This window comes from Mycena indigotica (assembly GCF_014461135.1).
Source record: "Mycena indigotica strain 171206Taipei chromosome Unknown Mind.scaff0006, whole genome shotgun sequence".
Taxonomy (NCBI): Eukaryota; Fungi; Basidiomycota; class Agaricomycetes; order Agaricales; family Mycenaceae; genus Mycena; species Mycena indigotica.
Window position 1 is genome coordinate 1202312 of NW_023503005.1, and position 17328 is coordinate 1219639.

Consider the following 17328-nt stretch of genomic DNA (forward strand, 5'->3'; position numbering starts at 1 on the left):
CAGAAGGGGTTGGCAGAAGTCAACCAGGCGTTGGTACATTATCGGACTTCAGCGGACAATCCGAAGTACTAACCGATCTCTAGCGTGATAACGAAGAAGATATCGACAACCTGCTGATGTACGCCCACGGCAACCAAAACACCATCTTGGTGTTGGCGCGAAACCACAGCGACGAAAACGTCGAAAACACCGCATACGAGTTCGTCGACTACGACGTAGCGTACAGAACCGAGATCGCGGGGCGGCTTCGGCAACGCTCGGAGGAGCCCGAGCACCAGTCAACAGAGGCGTACGAGGCGCGGAGGAGCCCACCTGCTGCAGCTCATTTTTTGCGCAACACTTGGGCTATTGCCCAAAAATGTTTTGCACAACACTTCGGGGGTTTGGGGATCAACCCCCGGAGCGCCGGCAGGGGTCAGGAAACACTCGGACCATCATCAGAAGTTGATCTCATTATGGCCCGCATCTAGATCAGTCTCGGGGACACGGCAACAGGGCCGGGGCAAGTCGATCAAGCTATTTCTGAGGCAAATAATGCAAGTAATCATTGTAACATTTATATAATTACATTTCATCATCGTCACTCGCGTTACCATGCTCGTCCTCATCATCTGCGTCAACAAGCCCATCGACAATGTCCCTGTCGTCGTCGTAAGATAGGTAGACCATGTTAACCACTCTTGCGCCCCGCTTTCCTCGTGCCAACTTCGGACTTGTTCGGACAATCTCCGCCCGGGCCGCGAGATTCCGGAACATATCCGCTTGTTTCGTCGCATACGCAATCATGCCCTCCGCGACCTCCCCTCCCAGTCCGCTTATGTCGACCTTCTTCCCGCGAGTAAGCCACGCCTGCTCCTCAGTGCCAAAGGAGAGCGGCAGCCTTTCCCATTCAGCAGCCAATATCCTGACTTCTTCCTTCCAACGACGAGTTCGCGCGTAGGACTTCGCCCATTCGATGCGCAGAGCTGAAATTAGCAATTAGGGCATAAAACGGCATTTGTGCCCCGCCACACACCTTCTTCAACTCCTTCAGTAGAATTGTGGACATTGCTCCAGATCCACGATACCTGACGTCTACTTTCTCCGTGTTTGAACAGAGCATTAGCTTCCCGAGCCGCATGTCGTCGATCTGGATGTGCGGCAGGTCGTTGAGCCTCTGTTTCGTCTTCTTCCGCATCGCTAGTCTCCATAGGTATAGGACCCCTCGGCAGAGCAACAAGCCCAGCTCGCGCTAGAGCCAAGTCTTGGGAGCGTTCATTCCGTTCTGCCCTTTCGCGCTTCCGCTCTGCTCGCGAGACCTCCTCAGCATCCTCCATACATCTGATATCCTTCTTCTCGAGCTTGCGCCACGACATCAAGTCGTCGTCTCCATCAAGAGCTACCAATGCTCGCCAAGCATGCTGGTATTTTTCGGAATATAGCAAGATTTTCCGCTCATTCTGGTCTACCAAGGATCTTGAGCGTGTATTCATCGCTTGCGCGCGCGAGTTGTTCTTCTTGTAAGTCAAAAGTCGTGATTTGACATGCAGTTGAAGTTGCAGGCTCGTCAACGACGAGCGACACTGAGCATCTCGCAAAGCCCGCTCGACAACGACCAGTCCCTCTCGACAGCCACCATTATCGCGTTCGACGGGAGTAAGGGCGAATGGGGGAATGAGGGGCACGCGCTCTGCTAGAGTATCTTGAGGCAGGTGAAGAGCTTCCAAACGCCGGAGAGCAGCAGGCATATATGTCGCTTGGAGAGTCCGCAAGCGCTTGATGGTACGATTTAGTTTTGCGTCTTTGTCGACGAAGGCTAACTCCAGATGAGGAGCGTTTCTTGCCGACCTCGACCAGTCCCCGGATGCGACGCCTTTCAACGACATGAGATATATAAGACCAGTCCAAAAAAAAACGTACTGGTCGCCCTCCGCATCTAACAAGGCAACTATGAATTCCGTGGGGGAGACGTCGTGAATGGGAAGTGCCCCAGACTTCTCTTCTTCGGCTTCTTGTTCTTCAAGCATCTTGCGGACTGCAGCCTCAGTCATACCTAAGTCAAGTCAGTCGATAAGATCGAGATTTCATAACAACGTCAACTTACCGTCGGATTTGTACCCGTAGGGATTAGGCTTTGTGTTGTCGGCCTCAAATTCATCCACTTGCTTTTTCCAATCCAGTACGCGATCAATGTGGCCAATCGATAACTGTTCGAAGTCGAGTTCTTGTTTCACCAGCTCTTTCTTAGCGTTGTCGGTCCTCCGCCGCAACAAGGCCGCTGAGAGTTCGATAGTCAGTATCATATAACAAGGCAGTCACGAGGATGCCTACCAAGATGGAGCAGCTTCGTCCAATTCCAAAATGACCAATGGTCGTCCAGCTGATCCCAACGCGCGCCTGGACCACAAACCCGTGTGCTGCCCGCAATGCCGCCAATCATGCTCCAGGGTCGCTCGATACCCTCGCCATCTGTCATACCCGAGCCGAGGATGAGCATCAACGAAAATAGGATTTGGCACAAGATAAGATGGCCTTTGATGTGCATCTTGGGAATCGCAAAACGAATTAAACCCAAAGCGAGACGAAGACGAACAAGCGGCGGAAGGTTGGCCAGTCGCTCAATGAGTTTTTTGATCCATTGACAAACGATATCGTATGAGAGGATTTTCCATAAACGAGCGTCGATATGCCGCATGAATGAGCTAAAGATATAGTCCATGTTCCCGTATCTGGACTTCGTTAATACATGAATTTGACCAGGTCTATTTGACCTACCGCTCGCCAGCCTGTAAATCTCCGACCCCGTTAGGCAAGACGAACTCATGTCTTGCGCAAACGCCCATGCCGACACCGGTTACACTGTAACCACGGGAGAATTTGCTGTTGGCATGATCTAAGGCGGCAAGACCACTACAGGTACTCATCTACAGTCAAAGTCAGTCAAAGCCAGCAATCTGTAGCTTCACGCGCCTCTTGTTCGTCCATTATAGTCAATAGATGAGCCCGATACGGTTCCCATTCGACCATGTAGGCCCACCCAGTTCCGAGACCCGGATCGCGTAACTTGTTGGAGATTGACCGACGTTTCAGGCGGAAACACGCATCCATGGCGATAAACATGATATATAGACACCTTGATTTCCTCAATACAGCTCTTGAGGTTTGAAGAGATTTACCGATCTTCGGGAGGCGCATTCTGCCATCCGTCCAGTAAGTTAACACCAGGTCGTGGACAGGCGGGACAACGAGTGGCAAGTTCTCCTGGTGCGGTTCCCAAGACACCAAAGCGGTCGTGACCACGGCCCTTTCGTTTGAGCAACAGCAGATGACGGTATTGGCGTGACATTCGCATGAAAACTGAGTATCGATCAGGGGGCTTAATACCGGTTCCATCGGTCGAAGACTCGAGTGCAGAGTAGAAGTCGTATGTCGTCGTTTTCCCATGCAAGGAAAGATAATGAAAGCGGTCCAAGCAGGAGAAGGTAGCAGCGGTTCGCGGAAACTCTGTCGTTGCAGGGTACCAGCCGGCCTTCAACAATTGAACATGGTCGGCATCGTGATCCATACAGCCGCAGAAGTCTACGGCAACTTCATGTATCCCATTGGCTGCCAAGACGACGAAGTCCCTTCGTCCTGCCACTGGGCGCTCGCAGATTTCGTTGGGAGGATGGGCCAGTTGGACTCGTAGGCCAATGGCACGAAGGGTTGTCCTCGTAAAGTACACGCCAGTCCATTTCTGTGCAAATCTAGTCAGTAGAGTCTTCAAAATATAATTCATCACTCACCTCGATAAAGTGCAGGGGGTTAGCGCAATGAGCAGCTACACAATAGGCTTGACATGTTGAAATCTGTACTATTGGCTTCATTCAGTCTCATTCTATCTTGTCCTATCTCTCTCAATCTCGTCTTATCTCTGTGTTACATGGTCTCTGTTAGCTATCTGATACATATCTGATACACATTGTTCCTTTACTGTTACACATCCTTCCTAGATTGATACTAGATACATACTAGATGCATACTAGATACATACTCATACATATATAAGTAGTCTAGTTTCGCTCTGAGGTCTCCAGTTTCTCACTGTTGACCTCAGGCAAGTCTTCCTTGTACATCCAATCTAGAGTTTCTCACTGTTGACCTCAGACCTCTGTGCTTGCCTGTTCAACATGACACCACATGGCTCCACCAAAACAGGATGAACAGCGATATATGGCAGGAAGGGTGCTGTCCCCACAAGCTGCGCATATTTCCCCTCCCTTCCCTCTTCCCTCGCGCCATAGAAGACAATGGAGGAACGGATCCCGAAATTCACGCATCCATCTATCCATTGCGGGGTCCTGAGGCACTTTTAGAGTGGCTAGAGTGAAAAGGAATGGGTCTACATACGGCAGGCAGGCTATGTCGATTGGCGTTGGTCTCCTCGTGCTCATTATCGCCCTCCTCGGCTTCCAAGCCCATTTCATATCTCTCTGGGTCCTCGGTGGGCATGAGATTGACAGTTGCTTGTTGACGGTGCAGATGGTCAAGGCGAGCTCGTTTGACTGGTGAAGTAGGCTCGACAAGAATAGTCTCGGTATTGACGCGTTGATTGTCGCTGGTGACATGATGCAGAGAGGTGCTCAAGGGCGCGTCGGGTGGGGCGCCAATAAGCTCCTCCACTGACATGATGTGGTGCCTAACACGCACAGGAGCCGTTGCGCGACGTTTGCGGGTTGGTTGAGACGATGAGGACATGGCCACGCAAAGGTGATGTGACCAAGAGGTGACAGTAGAGTGACGAGGTGACCAAACAATCAAGCCATCGAATGATGTAAATCATATGATATGATATGATCTTCGGCCGATCGAATATATGAGGCAAAAAATTCTTTCTCAGCAAAAAAATACAGAAGAAGAAATAGCTAAGTATTACTGTTCTTCACGCTACGCCATACCACGCCAGCTCGCTCTATCAAGACATCTCGTATGTACACGGTTTTGCAATGGTCCGAATGGCTCGTATGTACACGGTTTTGGGGAATGGTCCGAATGGAGTCTCGACTGATGATGTAATCAACGTAGCTAGAGAGCGGGAGTCGGCGAGTGGCTGTCACGGAGGGTGGACGGAAAGGGAATCAGTGCGCGACCGTCGGAGAGTTGGGTCGGAGAGACGCATGTGTTAGGCAGGGCGCCAGTGAGTGATGTCATATCTGTCGGTTGCAAAGCCAGGCTACAGAAAAGCCAGCGTTCGAAGGCGGACACAGCGGCGCGCAGCCCACCCCAAATGCACCTTGACCATTGCCATATATTCTGACTGTACCTGAGCCTCCTTCACGGGAATTACAGCTCCTCCGTCGATGTCAATGTCACTCTGGAGAATGACTAGAAGAGCCCAGGATTGCCTTGCTGAGTCCAATTCCCTCTTGGACTGTTGGAGGGAGTCCTTGCGAGACCAGTTGCGAGCCCAGTATACGTATTCCTCCTCCAGTTCCTCCTCCCCCCAGGCTTGGTAGCCATGGATAGCGCTGACCAGCTGCAAGAGATTGTCAAATGGTCGAGGCGGCACATTTATGAAGTCAGAGACATCGTATGGCGGAGTTAATTGGTAGGGGAATAGCCCGGTTATGTTTCCATTCCTTCCCCCGAGAAAACCATTCGTCGTCGTCGGCGGGTAGAGTGAAAGCAGCCTGCCGCACCAGTTCGGTGGGCAAAGGAGGTAGATCTTCAAGAGTTAGCGGTTTTTGCTTCCTTTTGTTCTTTTTCCGACGCTGATAGTCTGCTCGTACAATGGGACCTCTGAACCAGTGGCTAGTCAGCGGATGATACCGAGAGGAGGGACATACCTGGGGCCATTCTCGTATCTTCGGCGAGATTCTCACGCCGCGGCGCGCCGCTCGTCCTCTGTTCGATACTTGAGTGGTTGTGGCATCTGGCGACAGCAGTACAAGATGCGCGGTGATCATACCCGCCGACCTGCACGTCGGCACGCTCCCCCTGCGCGCAACCCGCAGACAAATAAGTACTGTGAGTCCGCGACCACATACCAGTTTTCGCTTGTGGACGGCGCATGGACTGCGGGCTGCGCCCGGCCTCCACGCGCTCGATGATGTGCCGCCCGCGGCGCCGGGCAAGCTCCGGCTGCCCTTACATGTGTCGCATGACCGCGCGGGCAGCACGACCCTCATCGGCGTCAGCCGCCACTCACTAAGCTGTGCGTACGGCCGGTCCAGCGGGGCATTGCACCATTGGCTAGTCGATCGTCCCACGAAAGCCGGTCGGTTCAGAGTGAAAAGATGCAGCTCGATATTGAGACTCACGTTGCGCGGCGGAATGGGGAGGAAAGGCCCCATCGTAGGACGCGCGCAACGCAGGATGATGGCCAAGGCCTCATGAAACGCCATTGAACCATCGTCGCCAGCTAGTCGATCAGCCCACGAAGCTGAAACGCAGGGATGGGCAGGACAGTGGTCGTCTGGATGTGGCCCTTTGTGCGCATGCACTGTCTGTTGATCGCGGGCCCGCCGGACGACGTCGGTTGGAAGGAGGGCCGAAAGGAGGGGAAGACGGACTTGAGGGTTCGCTAGGGTGTCGAGAGTCTGGACCAGTTAGTCGGCAAACAAGCCGTGGTGGGCAGACATCTACACACGTCAGGCAACTTCAAGTTTGCGTCGCCAGTGCGTCGGCCAGAGGCGCAGCGTAGACCGACGTGGAGGCAACTAGAATGCCAGCGAAGTCGGAAGAACCAGTGTGCTGATATAGCAGCTGACAGCGGGCGGGGTTACGCGATGTCATTGTGACGTGTCCGCGGCGCCGACCTGTGGGCAACGAGAGCGGCATCAGCAACTAGGCACGCAGGCAACGTGTCTGGCTGGGTCGACGTTGCCGGGTTAAGTACGTGGGGATCGCGTGGCGCGGAGGCAGCGAGCGGGCAGCGGGGAGGTGAGGGGTGGTCGTCAGTCGATGTGGCCACGCGTAACATCACAAGTCAGCGCGTGGCTGATGCACCGGCAACGGCGAGCGCGGCATTGAGCACGAGGGCGACGTCGTAGGTGGACAGCAGACAGCAGAGAGCAGATAGCGGTCGCTGGAGGTGCGCGGCGGGAGGGCAGCGAGGCCGCTGACAGGGCCGCGCCACGCGGTGACCGCGCTGTGAGACCGCGGCCGGAGCGCGACGGCGGCGGCGGCAGCGAGCGGGCGGACGGTGAGCAGAGTGGTTGACGTGGCAGCGGATAGAGCCACGCGCCCGTCACGCGGTGATCGCGCTGTGACGTCAGCGCCGAGGCCCGATGGGGAGCGCGCGACGGTGACGGTGATGGACGGTGACGGCGATGGACAGGCACACGGTCAGCGGCAAGCAGCACAGGAAGGCCGGGTCACGGGTCACGCCAAGTGACGCCGCCGCGCCGTTGATGGCAGCGGCAGGCCGCCCGGGCAGCACCGAGCTCAGGGAGAAGTCCAGTTGGGGGGTTTCTGGGAGAGTATTGTCAAAGAGTAAGAGAAATGATGAATTTTCATACCGAGGAGATGTCACGTTTGGGTCCGAACGACACATCTGATCTGTTGCTAGATTAGGGCAGGACAGGTGGCTACAAGGGCCATGCCGAACGAGTTCAGCTGGCCGTCACCCATCTTGGCAAGCAAGACCTCATCCTGGGGTATTCCTGGTTGCGGAAACATAACCCAGAGATCAATTGGGAAACCAAGGAGGTCAAGATGACACGGTGCCCCCGCAATTGCTCGACCTGCCGTGAGGAAGAGCGGGTCGAACGGACCGAGTTGCGGCGACTCCGGTCGCTTCAGAAGCGCCTCCGCTCCGGCCCGTTCCCCTCGGTCTGCGCCATGGACCTTTCTGGGTCTGATGACGGAGACGATTCCGTCTCCGGTGACGACTCCGGCCTGCCTGATCTGACGCCGGACTCCGACGACGACGATGACGATGGTCAGCTTGAAGATGGTGACCGCATCTTCTACACCTCGTTCCGCCCCTCGGAGGAGATACGCGCTGGCAGTACTGTCTCGCAACGCCTGGCCAAAGCCTTTGCCAGGAACTCCGCCCCTCCGCCCTCCGAGATCCCGGACTGGGCTAAGGAGTTCCAGGACGTCTTCAACAAGGAGTCCTTCGACACGCTACCGGAGCGGAGAGCCTGGGACCACGCCATTGAACTCGTCCCTGACGCTAAGCCCACCAACTGCAAGGTGTACCCCATCTCGCCCCTCGAGCAACGCGAGCTCGACACGTTCATCGAGGAAGGGCTTTCGACGGGCCGGATTCGCCCCTCCAAGTCTCCGATGGCGTCTCCGGTCTTCTTCGTCAAGAAGAAGGACGGCGGACTCCGCTTCGTCCAGGACTACCGTGCTCTCAACGCGATGACTGTCAAAAACCGGTACCCCCTTCTGCTGATCAACGACCTCATCAACCGGCTCAAAGGCGCTCGTTACTTCACCAAACTCGACGTCCGTTGGGGCTTCAACAACGTCCGGATCAAGGAAGGTGACGAGTGGAAAGCGGCTTTCCGGACTAACCGAGGCCTGTTCGAGCCCTTAGTGATGTATTTCGGCCTGACAAACTCTCCCGCGACGTTCCAAACGATGATGAATGACATTTTCCAGGATCTCATCCTCTCCGGAGACGTCATGATCTACCTTGACGACATCCTGATCGCCCATTCCGACCTCCGGAAACACCGACAGATTGTCCAGGAGGTCTTACGGCGACTCCGGGAGCACAAGTTGTACCTTCGAGTGGAGAAGTGCGACTTTGAAAAATCGTCAATCGAGTACCTCGGAGTCATCATCTCCCACAACCACGTCGAAATGGACGCCGTCAAGGTCGCAGGCGTCTCCGCTTGGCCGACTCCGGAAAACAAGAAGGACATTCAGCAGTTCCTTGGGTTCGCTAACTTCTACCGCAGGTTCATTCGGGACTTCTCGACCCTTGCGCGCCCTCTTTTCGTGCTCACCAAGAAGGACCAGCAATGGACTTGGGGCGACGCGGAGGCCTCCGCGTTCCAAGCGATCAAGGACGCGGTCACCTCGGAACTGGTCCTGGCGATTCCGGACGACACACGGCCTTTCCGACTCGAGGCGGACAGCTCTGATTATGCGACGGGGCGGTTCTTTCACAATCCGCCCCGGGGAAGTGGCACCCTGTAGCATTCTATTCCAAAAGCTTAAATGATGTCCAGCGCAACTACGAAATCCACGACAAGGAGATGCTCGCGATCATCCGCGCACTCGAGGAGTATAGACACTTCCTCGAGGGCGCCGCACACCCTGTCGAGATTTGGACTGACCATAAGAATTTGGAGTACTTCAGGAAGACGCAGCACCTCAACCGGAGACAGGCCCGGTGGTCTCTGTACCTCTCCCGGTTCGACTTCACGCTGCACCACAAGCCTGGCCGCGATATGGGTCGGCCTGACGCCCTCTCCCGGAGACCCGACCACGGAGTCGATTCTGACAACTCCGATGTCGTCCTTCTGCGGCCTGAACTCTTCCACGTCCGTGCACTCGAGGGCGTTTCCGTTTCCGGTCCCGGCTCTGAACTCCTCCGTGACATCCGTGATGCCCTCTCCGGTGAGCCTGACCTGAGAGGGCCCGTCGCACTAGCGGCCCGGCAACTTCTTAAGGTTCAAGGTCAAGCTCGAGGCCCCCGCTCCTCACGTTCTGACGAATGGGCCGTCTCCGGCGGTCTTCTCCATTTCCGAGGAAAGATCGTCGTACCAAAGGACAAGGACCTCCGGAGACGCATCATCGAGCTCTGCCATGACACCCGAGTCGCCGGACACGCAGGTCGTTTCAAGACCCTGGAGTTGGTCTCCCGGAACTACTGGTGGCCTCAGATGTCTCGCCATATCGGCCGGTATGTTGCGACCTGTGACTTGTGCTGTCGCACCAAGGCACTCCGGAGACTGCCCCACGGAGAACTGCACCCCACGGAAACGCCCCCGGAACGCTGGCATACCGTCTCCGTCGACTTCATCGTAGAGCTTCCCAAAGCCCATGGGTACGACGCGATCATGGTCATCGTTGACACCCTCGGAAAGCGCACCCACTTCTCAGAGTGTCATACGACGGTCGATGCAGTAGGGGCAGCCCGCCTCTACTACCGGAATGTCTGGCGGCACCATGGGACTCCAGAGAAGTACGTCTCCGACCGCGGCTCGCAGTTCATCGCGGACTTCACCCGAGAACTTTGGCGTCTAATCAGCATCAAGCCCGCCACGTCCACCGCGTACCACCCACAGACAGACGGTCAGACAGAGCGCGTCAACCAGGAGCTGGAGCAGTACTTGCGGATCTTCACCAACTACCAGCAGGACGACTGGGATGAGCTGATTCCGGCCGCGGAGTTTGCCTACAACAACCACGCTCACTCCTCCACGCAGCAGGTCCCCTTCATGACGGGACAGGGACGGCTCCCCGCATGGGCTTGAACCCGGAGTCCGTTCCGCCATGGAGTCAGTGAACGAGTTCTGCGACCGGATCGCCACTGGTGTTGCTGAAGCCAAGGCCGCGCTCACTAAGGCCAAAGAGGAGTACAAGCGCTACTACGACCGGAGACGGACTCCGTCTCCGGAGTTTAAGGTTGACGACCGTGTTTGGCTGGATGCCTCTGACATCAGGACGACTCGCCCCTCGGAAAAGTTCTCCCATCGCCGCCTCGGACCGTTCAAGATAGTCCAAGGAGATCAGCAAAGGTGCCTACAAGCTCGACCTCCCTCCGCGCTACTCGAAGCTCCACCCGGTCTTCCCCGTCGTCAAGCTCGAGCTCGCCCAGGACGACCCCTTCGACGGACGCCCCGGCTACGACCAACCCCCTCCGGACCTCGAGGACGGAGTCCCGGAGTGGGAAGTAGAGGAAATCCTGGACGCAAGGGTCACGGGTGAGGTATAAACGGCTGAACTACTTCGTCAGATGGAAAGGCTACGACGCATCGCACGACCAATGGGTCCGCTTCGACCGCATCTTCGCCCCGGAGAAAATTGCGGAGTTCTATCGTAAGTACCCTGGCAAGCCACGACACATCGCCTCCGCGACCTTCGACTCGATCCCGTTCCGGTCTATGCGCGGGACGCCGCATTCAAAGGGGGGGTGATGTCAGGGAACCTCCCTTCGGCCCGGAGACGCGCCCGATTCCGGTCCGACTCCGGTTCCGACCTCGGTCCGGCCCTCCATCTCGCCCGCACAATCACCGATCCGTCAACGCCCTCCCGACGGTCGCCCTGGGACCTCGCCTGCGACGCCGCCCAAGCCTTCTGTGCCCGACAGCGGCAGCTACGGACAAGCAGTATATAGTCAGCTACCTAGCAGGCGGACCCTTAGAGTTTCTTCTCTTTGGATCCTCCCCTGCTAGGACCTTGATCTCAGGCCTCCGGGGTTGCCCTTACACAGATGCGTACAAGGCTCGTTCCACGGATCTGCGCGAGTTTTCCTTCGAATTTTGGGAGCGTCAAGTCGAGGATGGTGAGTTTGCGCTGCTGCGTCCCGATCCCCGCTTCGCTGATCTAGTCGGGCTGTCCGCATCGGTCCCGTACCGATCCTTCTTGTTCTCCTATTTGCCCCGTTCAAACGAGGACCGGGCCCGACCCCGACAGTCGGGCCTTCTTCGGGCCGTCGTCGCCGCCGCCCGGTCGTCCTTTCGCCAGGGTCTTCTCGGGACTCCTCCCCCTCCCCCGTGCGCTCGCCGTCTCCCCCACCATCGCCGGGTTGCTCCCGGCCGAGACCTCGCCCCAATTTCCGCCGGCCAACCCCCCCTGTCGCGGATCGCTCGTCAGGAGAAGCGTCGTTCCGGCCGCACGCTCCTGCGGGTAAGACCCGCCCCCCTTCTTATCCCACTATGGGTTTCCAGGTGCCATCATTCCCTCGAGTCTCCCTGTGGTTCGGGAGGGAGTGGGACTTGGATCGGGCTATCGCCGAGTCTCGCCGGTTGCATGGGGATCTGTCGGTGCCCGCCGACCAACGCTTGTCGCCGTTGGGCGTGCTGCTGTTGCAACAATCGGCGGTTCGTTCGGCCGACGGGGGTTTTCCGGATGCTCGGACCCCTGCCCTCGCAGAGTTGTCGTCGATGCGTTCTCTAGACGCAGACCTCCGGTTGGTGAACTCGCTGGAGTCCCTGACAGCATCGCGGGATGTTGCCGACGTGTGCCGTTACCTGGGCGCCATTCTCCTGGCTATCCACCGGTCGGAGGGCGAGAGGTCGGGATTCTGGGAGACGCCGGAGGGTTTAGAGCGTCGGGCCGCTGAACGAGAGGTGTATGCGGATGTGTGCCGTCGGGACGGCCTGAACTTCGACATGATGGACCTGGATTAGGCTTAGGCGGATCGTTGGTCGTCTTTCGGCGACATCGTCCTGAGTTCCCCGTCTACTCGGGTCTCGGCGTTCGGGTATCCCCGTCTTTTCATTTGCTGTCGTCGTTCGCGCCGCCTTGTCAAGTCGGCCCCCTCCCGTAGGACTTCCCCGTTGTGGTTCGGACTATATCTTGTTTCTTTTGTATATCTTTTTTTTTTGCAATTATTGCCGTTTTCAAAAAAGTTGGCACCAGCTGATTGCAGTATCACCTCCGCACTTTTTATAACCGGGAGGTTTTTATTTTTTTTCTCTATGAGTTCTTATCGTACATACATGTATTTGGTATCAAAAATAACCGTTTTTGAGGCAAATTTTATAGAGTAGTCGCTTCTGTCAAGCAAGTATATCTGACCCTGCTGCAGTAAGGCAGCGCGCAGCCTGATGGCTGGATTTTTAGTGGGCCAAATAAATTTATATACATCCATATGGTACAGTGGATATGTTAGGTACCACTGTCCCCCACCCCTGACGACATTTCAGCTCCAGCAGAGCTCAGCTCGCTGAGAACAAGCAGATAGCATTTGACAGCCGCGTGATTCGTGACATCACGCGTGCTTCTTCGCTTCTGGCACGATGAGCAGTCGCAAGCGCGCTGTTTCCTCTGCCTCAGACATTGAACCACCCCCCAAAGCGACCTCGAGGCCGACCACGAAAAGACGCTGGCATGCCTCCAAAGGCTCAGGCTCCCATCTCCACCAGTTCTCGCGCTTCGACGTCCAGCTCCAGCCTTGCTGTCGTTCCCAGCGGCCGCTCTAGCTCTTCCCTCAGCGACGTAACCAGCGATGCTCCGGATGGTGCCATCGACGCCCTTTCTGCCATTCTGGGAACCCCATCGCCACTCTCCAACGAAGACGAGCAACTGTCCGAGGACGACGAATATGAGGAGGAACCTGAAGAGCTGGATAATGGTGGAAGGGAGGTTGCTGGGAAGAGCATAAAGTCAAACAAGACCACAACGGGAGGTGGAAAGGGCACGAATAAAGGGAAACAAATCGAGATTTCTGATGACGAAGAAGAGCAAAGTGGTAATGAAGAAAATAATGAAGGTGCGCCTATAACGCTGCTTCTTCTTTCCGTCAATGTCAACTCAACGAATGCCTTAGAACCTATTACCTTCTCTATTCCTGACGGACCCGCCGTCTCTTACATCAAGCTTCCTCCTTCCCTTCCCTACGATGACTTCTTGCAACAAATCGCGGACGAAATTGACGTACGAAAACGGGACATGCAGATAGGATACCGATTCAGCACGGTCGGCGCGAAGAATCCCCCTGTCCGTATCAAGACAACGAATGCAGAGAGCTACAACAACATGATCGCCACTGCGCGAGCGATCGTGAAGCGCGCCGAAGCAAGGCACGGCCACCACCACCACAAGGCGAATTCGTCATTGCCATACTAGACCTCAGGGAGAAGCCAAAAACGACCGCAAAATCGAAGGAAAAAGGAGGGAAAAAGAACAAAAAGGTGTGTGCTCTTCTATAACCGCACAAGATTGGCTTGTGACCGTATTCAGAAGCCACCTCGCGATGCTAGCTCATCTGACGACGAAAACGAGGGCGAAGAAGGTCACCCAAAGAAGAAGTCGCGGTCGCAGCATGTTGCTGAGCTTCAGACACAGCGACAATGTGACGCGCATGGTGGATGGTGTATTGCTGTGGGGGATAAACGTGAGCATGTCGGAATCTCTCAAGAGACAATGGGCAAGTGGGGAACGATCATGGTACGCCACCCTATTCAGTCTCACTGCCTTGCTAAATCAGGATTCAGTATGAAACCGACTATGACTCCTATGTAATTCCTCCACCACAACTCAAACTTCAACCTCCGCCGCCTCACCAGGCTCGTGCTCATAAACAACCAACAGCGCCTCCACTTTACGCTTACCCACCTCCTGGTCCCTACCCCTACTACAACATGCCCTATGGTTTCCCTCCGCCTCTGCCTCCACCGGCCCCAGCAGTCGAAGCACCTGCCACTCAGCCTGCTAAGCGCACGTTGAGCATCGAAACAATCGAGGACGAGATCGACTTCCCATCGCTAGATGTCTGGCTCCCAGCGCAGGACTCCGACATCTCTCGTTTGAAGTACAAGCCAAATCTTGCGTCATATGTCGACGGACTAGCCGAACAGGGCTACATGTTCCTCAACCAGCTGGAGATGGAGACGGTGGAGGGTCTGATGTTGCTGTGTGTGGGAATGAAGAAGGGAATTGCCCAGGTTGTCTTGCAATGGATAAAGAAGGATTGTGGTGTTGCTCGCAAGTGCTGGAAGGAGTTTCATACTCGCGAACGGTCTCCTACTGTTACATGATTGCTCATACTGTCCTTTTGTACTGCCTTCACTGCTTTGACATGTAGTTTCTAGACTGTAGCTTTTTTTTGGCCAAGAATACATCATATTGCACATTAGAAATAACCGCAGTGTCTAAACCAACCCGCCGCGTCATCTGGTGTTATTGAATAGACTGCGTCGTGGAGCTGGAGAATCGCTTCTAATCTTTCCCTATCCGTCTGTGTGGCTGAGCGAAACGCTTGACCGTTTCGTCGCAAGGTTGCCTTCATCTTTGAGAAGCCAAGCTCAATTGGATTGAAATCCGGAGAGTATGGAGGAAGATAGACACATTTCATTCCACTATAAGAGGATTATTTTGGTCTAACAAAGATGAGAAAATCACCAACCGTCCTTCAATTATATCTCTGATATTCTCGTCCTTGTGGATTCGGCAATTATCCATGACAATGACAGAGTTTGAGGCAGGGAATACATTCATTTGGTCAAGCAGACCATTGATGAACTCCATGAATGTCTCTGTCGTAAATGAACCCTCGCGAATGTCGACTGAGAGTATACCATCTAAAGAAATTGCTGGGAGAACAGAAAATCTAATGCCAGTCTCAATAGTGTTCTAGAAGTAAGGAAAAGAAACCACATACCGTTTTCCACGAACAAAGAAAGCCTTTCGAACAGCCCGTTGGCCACTAATAGCCCAAGCTTTGCCACGATAAGATGTTCGACGATCGCAGGAGCTTTCGTCTACAAAGACAAGCTGATGAGGCTGGAAGTGGTCGGCAATTTTGAGTGTGTACTCTGCACGCTTGAGTGCACTCCGCTCGATAGCTTTCCGAGTCAACTAGAGAAGACAGTTCAGTTGTCAGGCCAGCAATCAGACAAGGTCAAGACCTTTTTCATTGTGTAGCCTTGACGTTGGAGTGTCCGCCATATGGTTGAGAGTGAAACAAACTCCCCACAGACTTCTTGTAGCTCAGATTGTAGTTCATCCAGGTATTTGTCACAGCTGAAGTCCAGAGAACCCAGTAAAAACTACACCAGGTAAGCTTGCTATCATGTTGGATGGGGTTGAGCATACAGAGACACGGCCACTGGTGAGATGTCTAAGCCTTCCACGAGTTTCGACTGCATGAGGTGTCAGGACAGTCCCAGTTGCTCGATATTGACTATAGATTCGCCGGATTTGTCGTTTGCTGACACGTGTGTAGAAGATGATATCGTCGATACTTAGGACGTTGTACATGCGTACAATAGCCCAAGCAAGGCGCTCTGGAATAGGCTTACCCCTGCCCATTGCGATAGACTAGCCAGTGGTGCCAGAAGCGAAGAAGCACGCGTGATGTCACGAATCACGCGGCTGTCAAATGCTATCTGCTCGTTCTCAGCGAGCTGAGCTCTGCTGGAGCTGAAATGTCGTCAGGGGTGGCGGACAGTGGTACCTAATATATCCACTGTACCATATGGATGTATATAAATTTATTTGGTCCACTAAAAATCCAGCCATCAGGCTGCGCGCTACCCTACTGCAGTGTTACCATATATGGTAATTTCATACAAGCGACTACTCTATAAAATCCACCTCAAAAAACGGTGATTTTTGATACCAACTACATGTCTTTACGAGAAGAATTGGCAGAGAAAAAAAATAAAAACCTCCCGGTTATACAAAGTGCGGAGGTGATGCTGCAATCAGCTGGTGCCAACTTTTTTGAAAACAGCAATAACCAATCGTCTTGTGCTCGTTCGTCGTGTGGTGGGTAAAACAGGAGATTTTATTATTAGGGGGCCCGGAGGCCCCGCCAAAGGTTAAAATAGAGCAGATTATGAGAGGAATAAGGATGGCCCCCAGGGCCTTCGTACGGAGGGAGGTGTGCCCCATTTCATCAGGCAGAGTGTGCCGGTGGCCCGGGGCGGTCCGAGACGATTCGGGTCGGGGTCCGGCCGTACGCGGGGAGGGGCGGTGAGTTGTTGAGGCGTCGGCGCTTTGCGGCGGGCCCGGCACCATGGGCCGGGCAGGCGTGTTCCATGTGCCGATGGTGTTCGTCCAGGGAGACCCGCCTAGGGGTGCCCCACTTCAGAGCGGGCTCCTTTCTCCCGTAGAGGACGCGGTTGAAGACCACGGGTTGGGCTTCGAGGGTGCGTCCATACAGGTAGGCAAGGGAGGCGATGACGATGGCCACTATCGTAGCCCACGCCGGGAGTGCGATGACGGTGGTAGTGTCCATTCTGTTGCGGGTGTAGGGGGATCGCTTAGATTCTGTCAGACTGCGGGTCGGGCCGTGCAAGGACTTCTCCTAAGAACGCGCGGCCCGGAACAGAACAGACGGGTAGTCGGGCCCGCAAGTACAGCGGGCGGGGTAGATCGAAACCAAAAGGGCCCGTGAACTCGGTCCCTTGCCGTAGTCGGTGGTCGAAGGTTCGAATCGGGTCGTGTCGGGCCCGATGAGTCGATAGCGTCTCCTTGCACGGAGTAAGGTGGTTCTTTAGATGATCTAAGCGATAGGGTACAGGGTACACTATCACACCTTATATACGCAGGCCCGCAAAGGGGGGTGATTGGACACCCTGGCCTCTCCTGCTCCTCCTCGCTCCCGTTCCTGGCCGCAGAGGGGACGATCGTACATCCCTTGCGGGCCAGGTGCTACTCCTAACCTCCTAGCACTCCTCCCCAGTCCCCTGGTGTCAAGTTGGGCTCAGCGATGGCTCTACGCGTCGTTCTCGG

General features: G+C 55.1%; 1 protein-coding gene across 1 annotated transcript; it reads right to left on the reverse strand.

The window, feature by feature from the left end:
- Positions 1–564: 564 nt before the first annotated feature.
- On the reverse strand, positions 565–4716 carry MIND_00680100 (CxC2 domain-containing protein; the record flags this gene model as incomplete). The annotated part of the gene is made up of 11 exons (XM_037363512.1): positions 565–965; positions 1016–1754; positions 1801–1852; positions 1900–2032; positions 2084–2257; positions 2311–2708; positions 2755–2859; positions 3156–3715; positions 3765–3799; positions 4295–4319; positions 4369–4716. The coding sequence occupies 11 exons, from the start codon at positions 4714–4716 to the stop codon at positions 565–567; spliced, it is 2970 nt and encodes a 989-aa protein (XP_037219156.1).
- Between the last annotated feature and the right edge of the window lie 12612 nt (positions 4717–17328).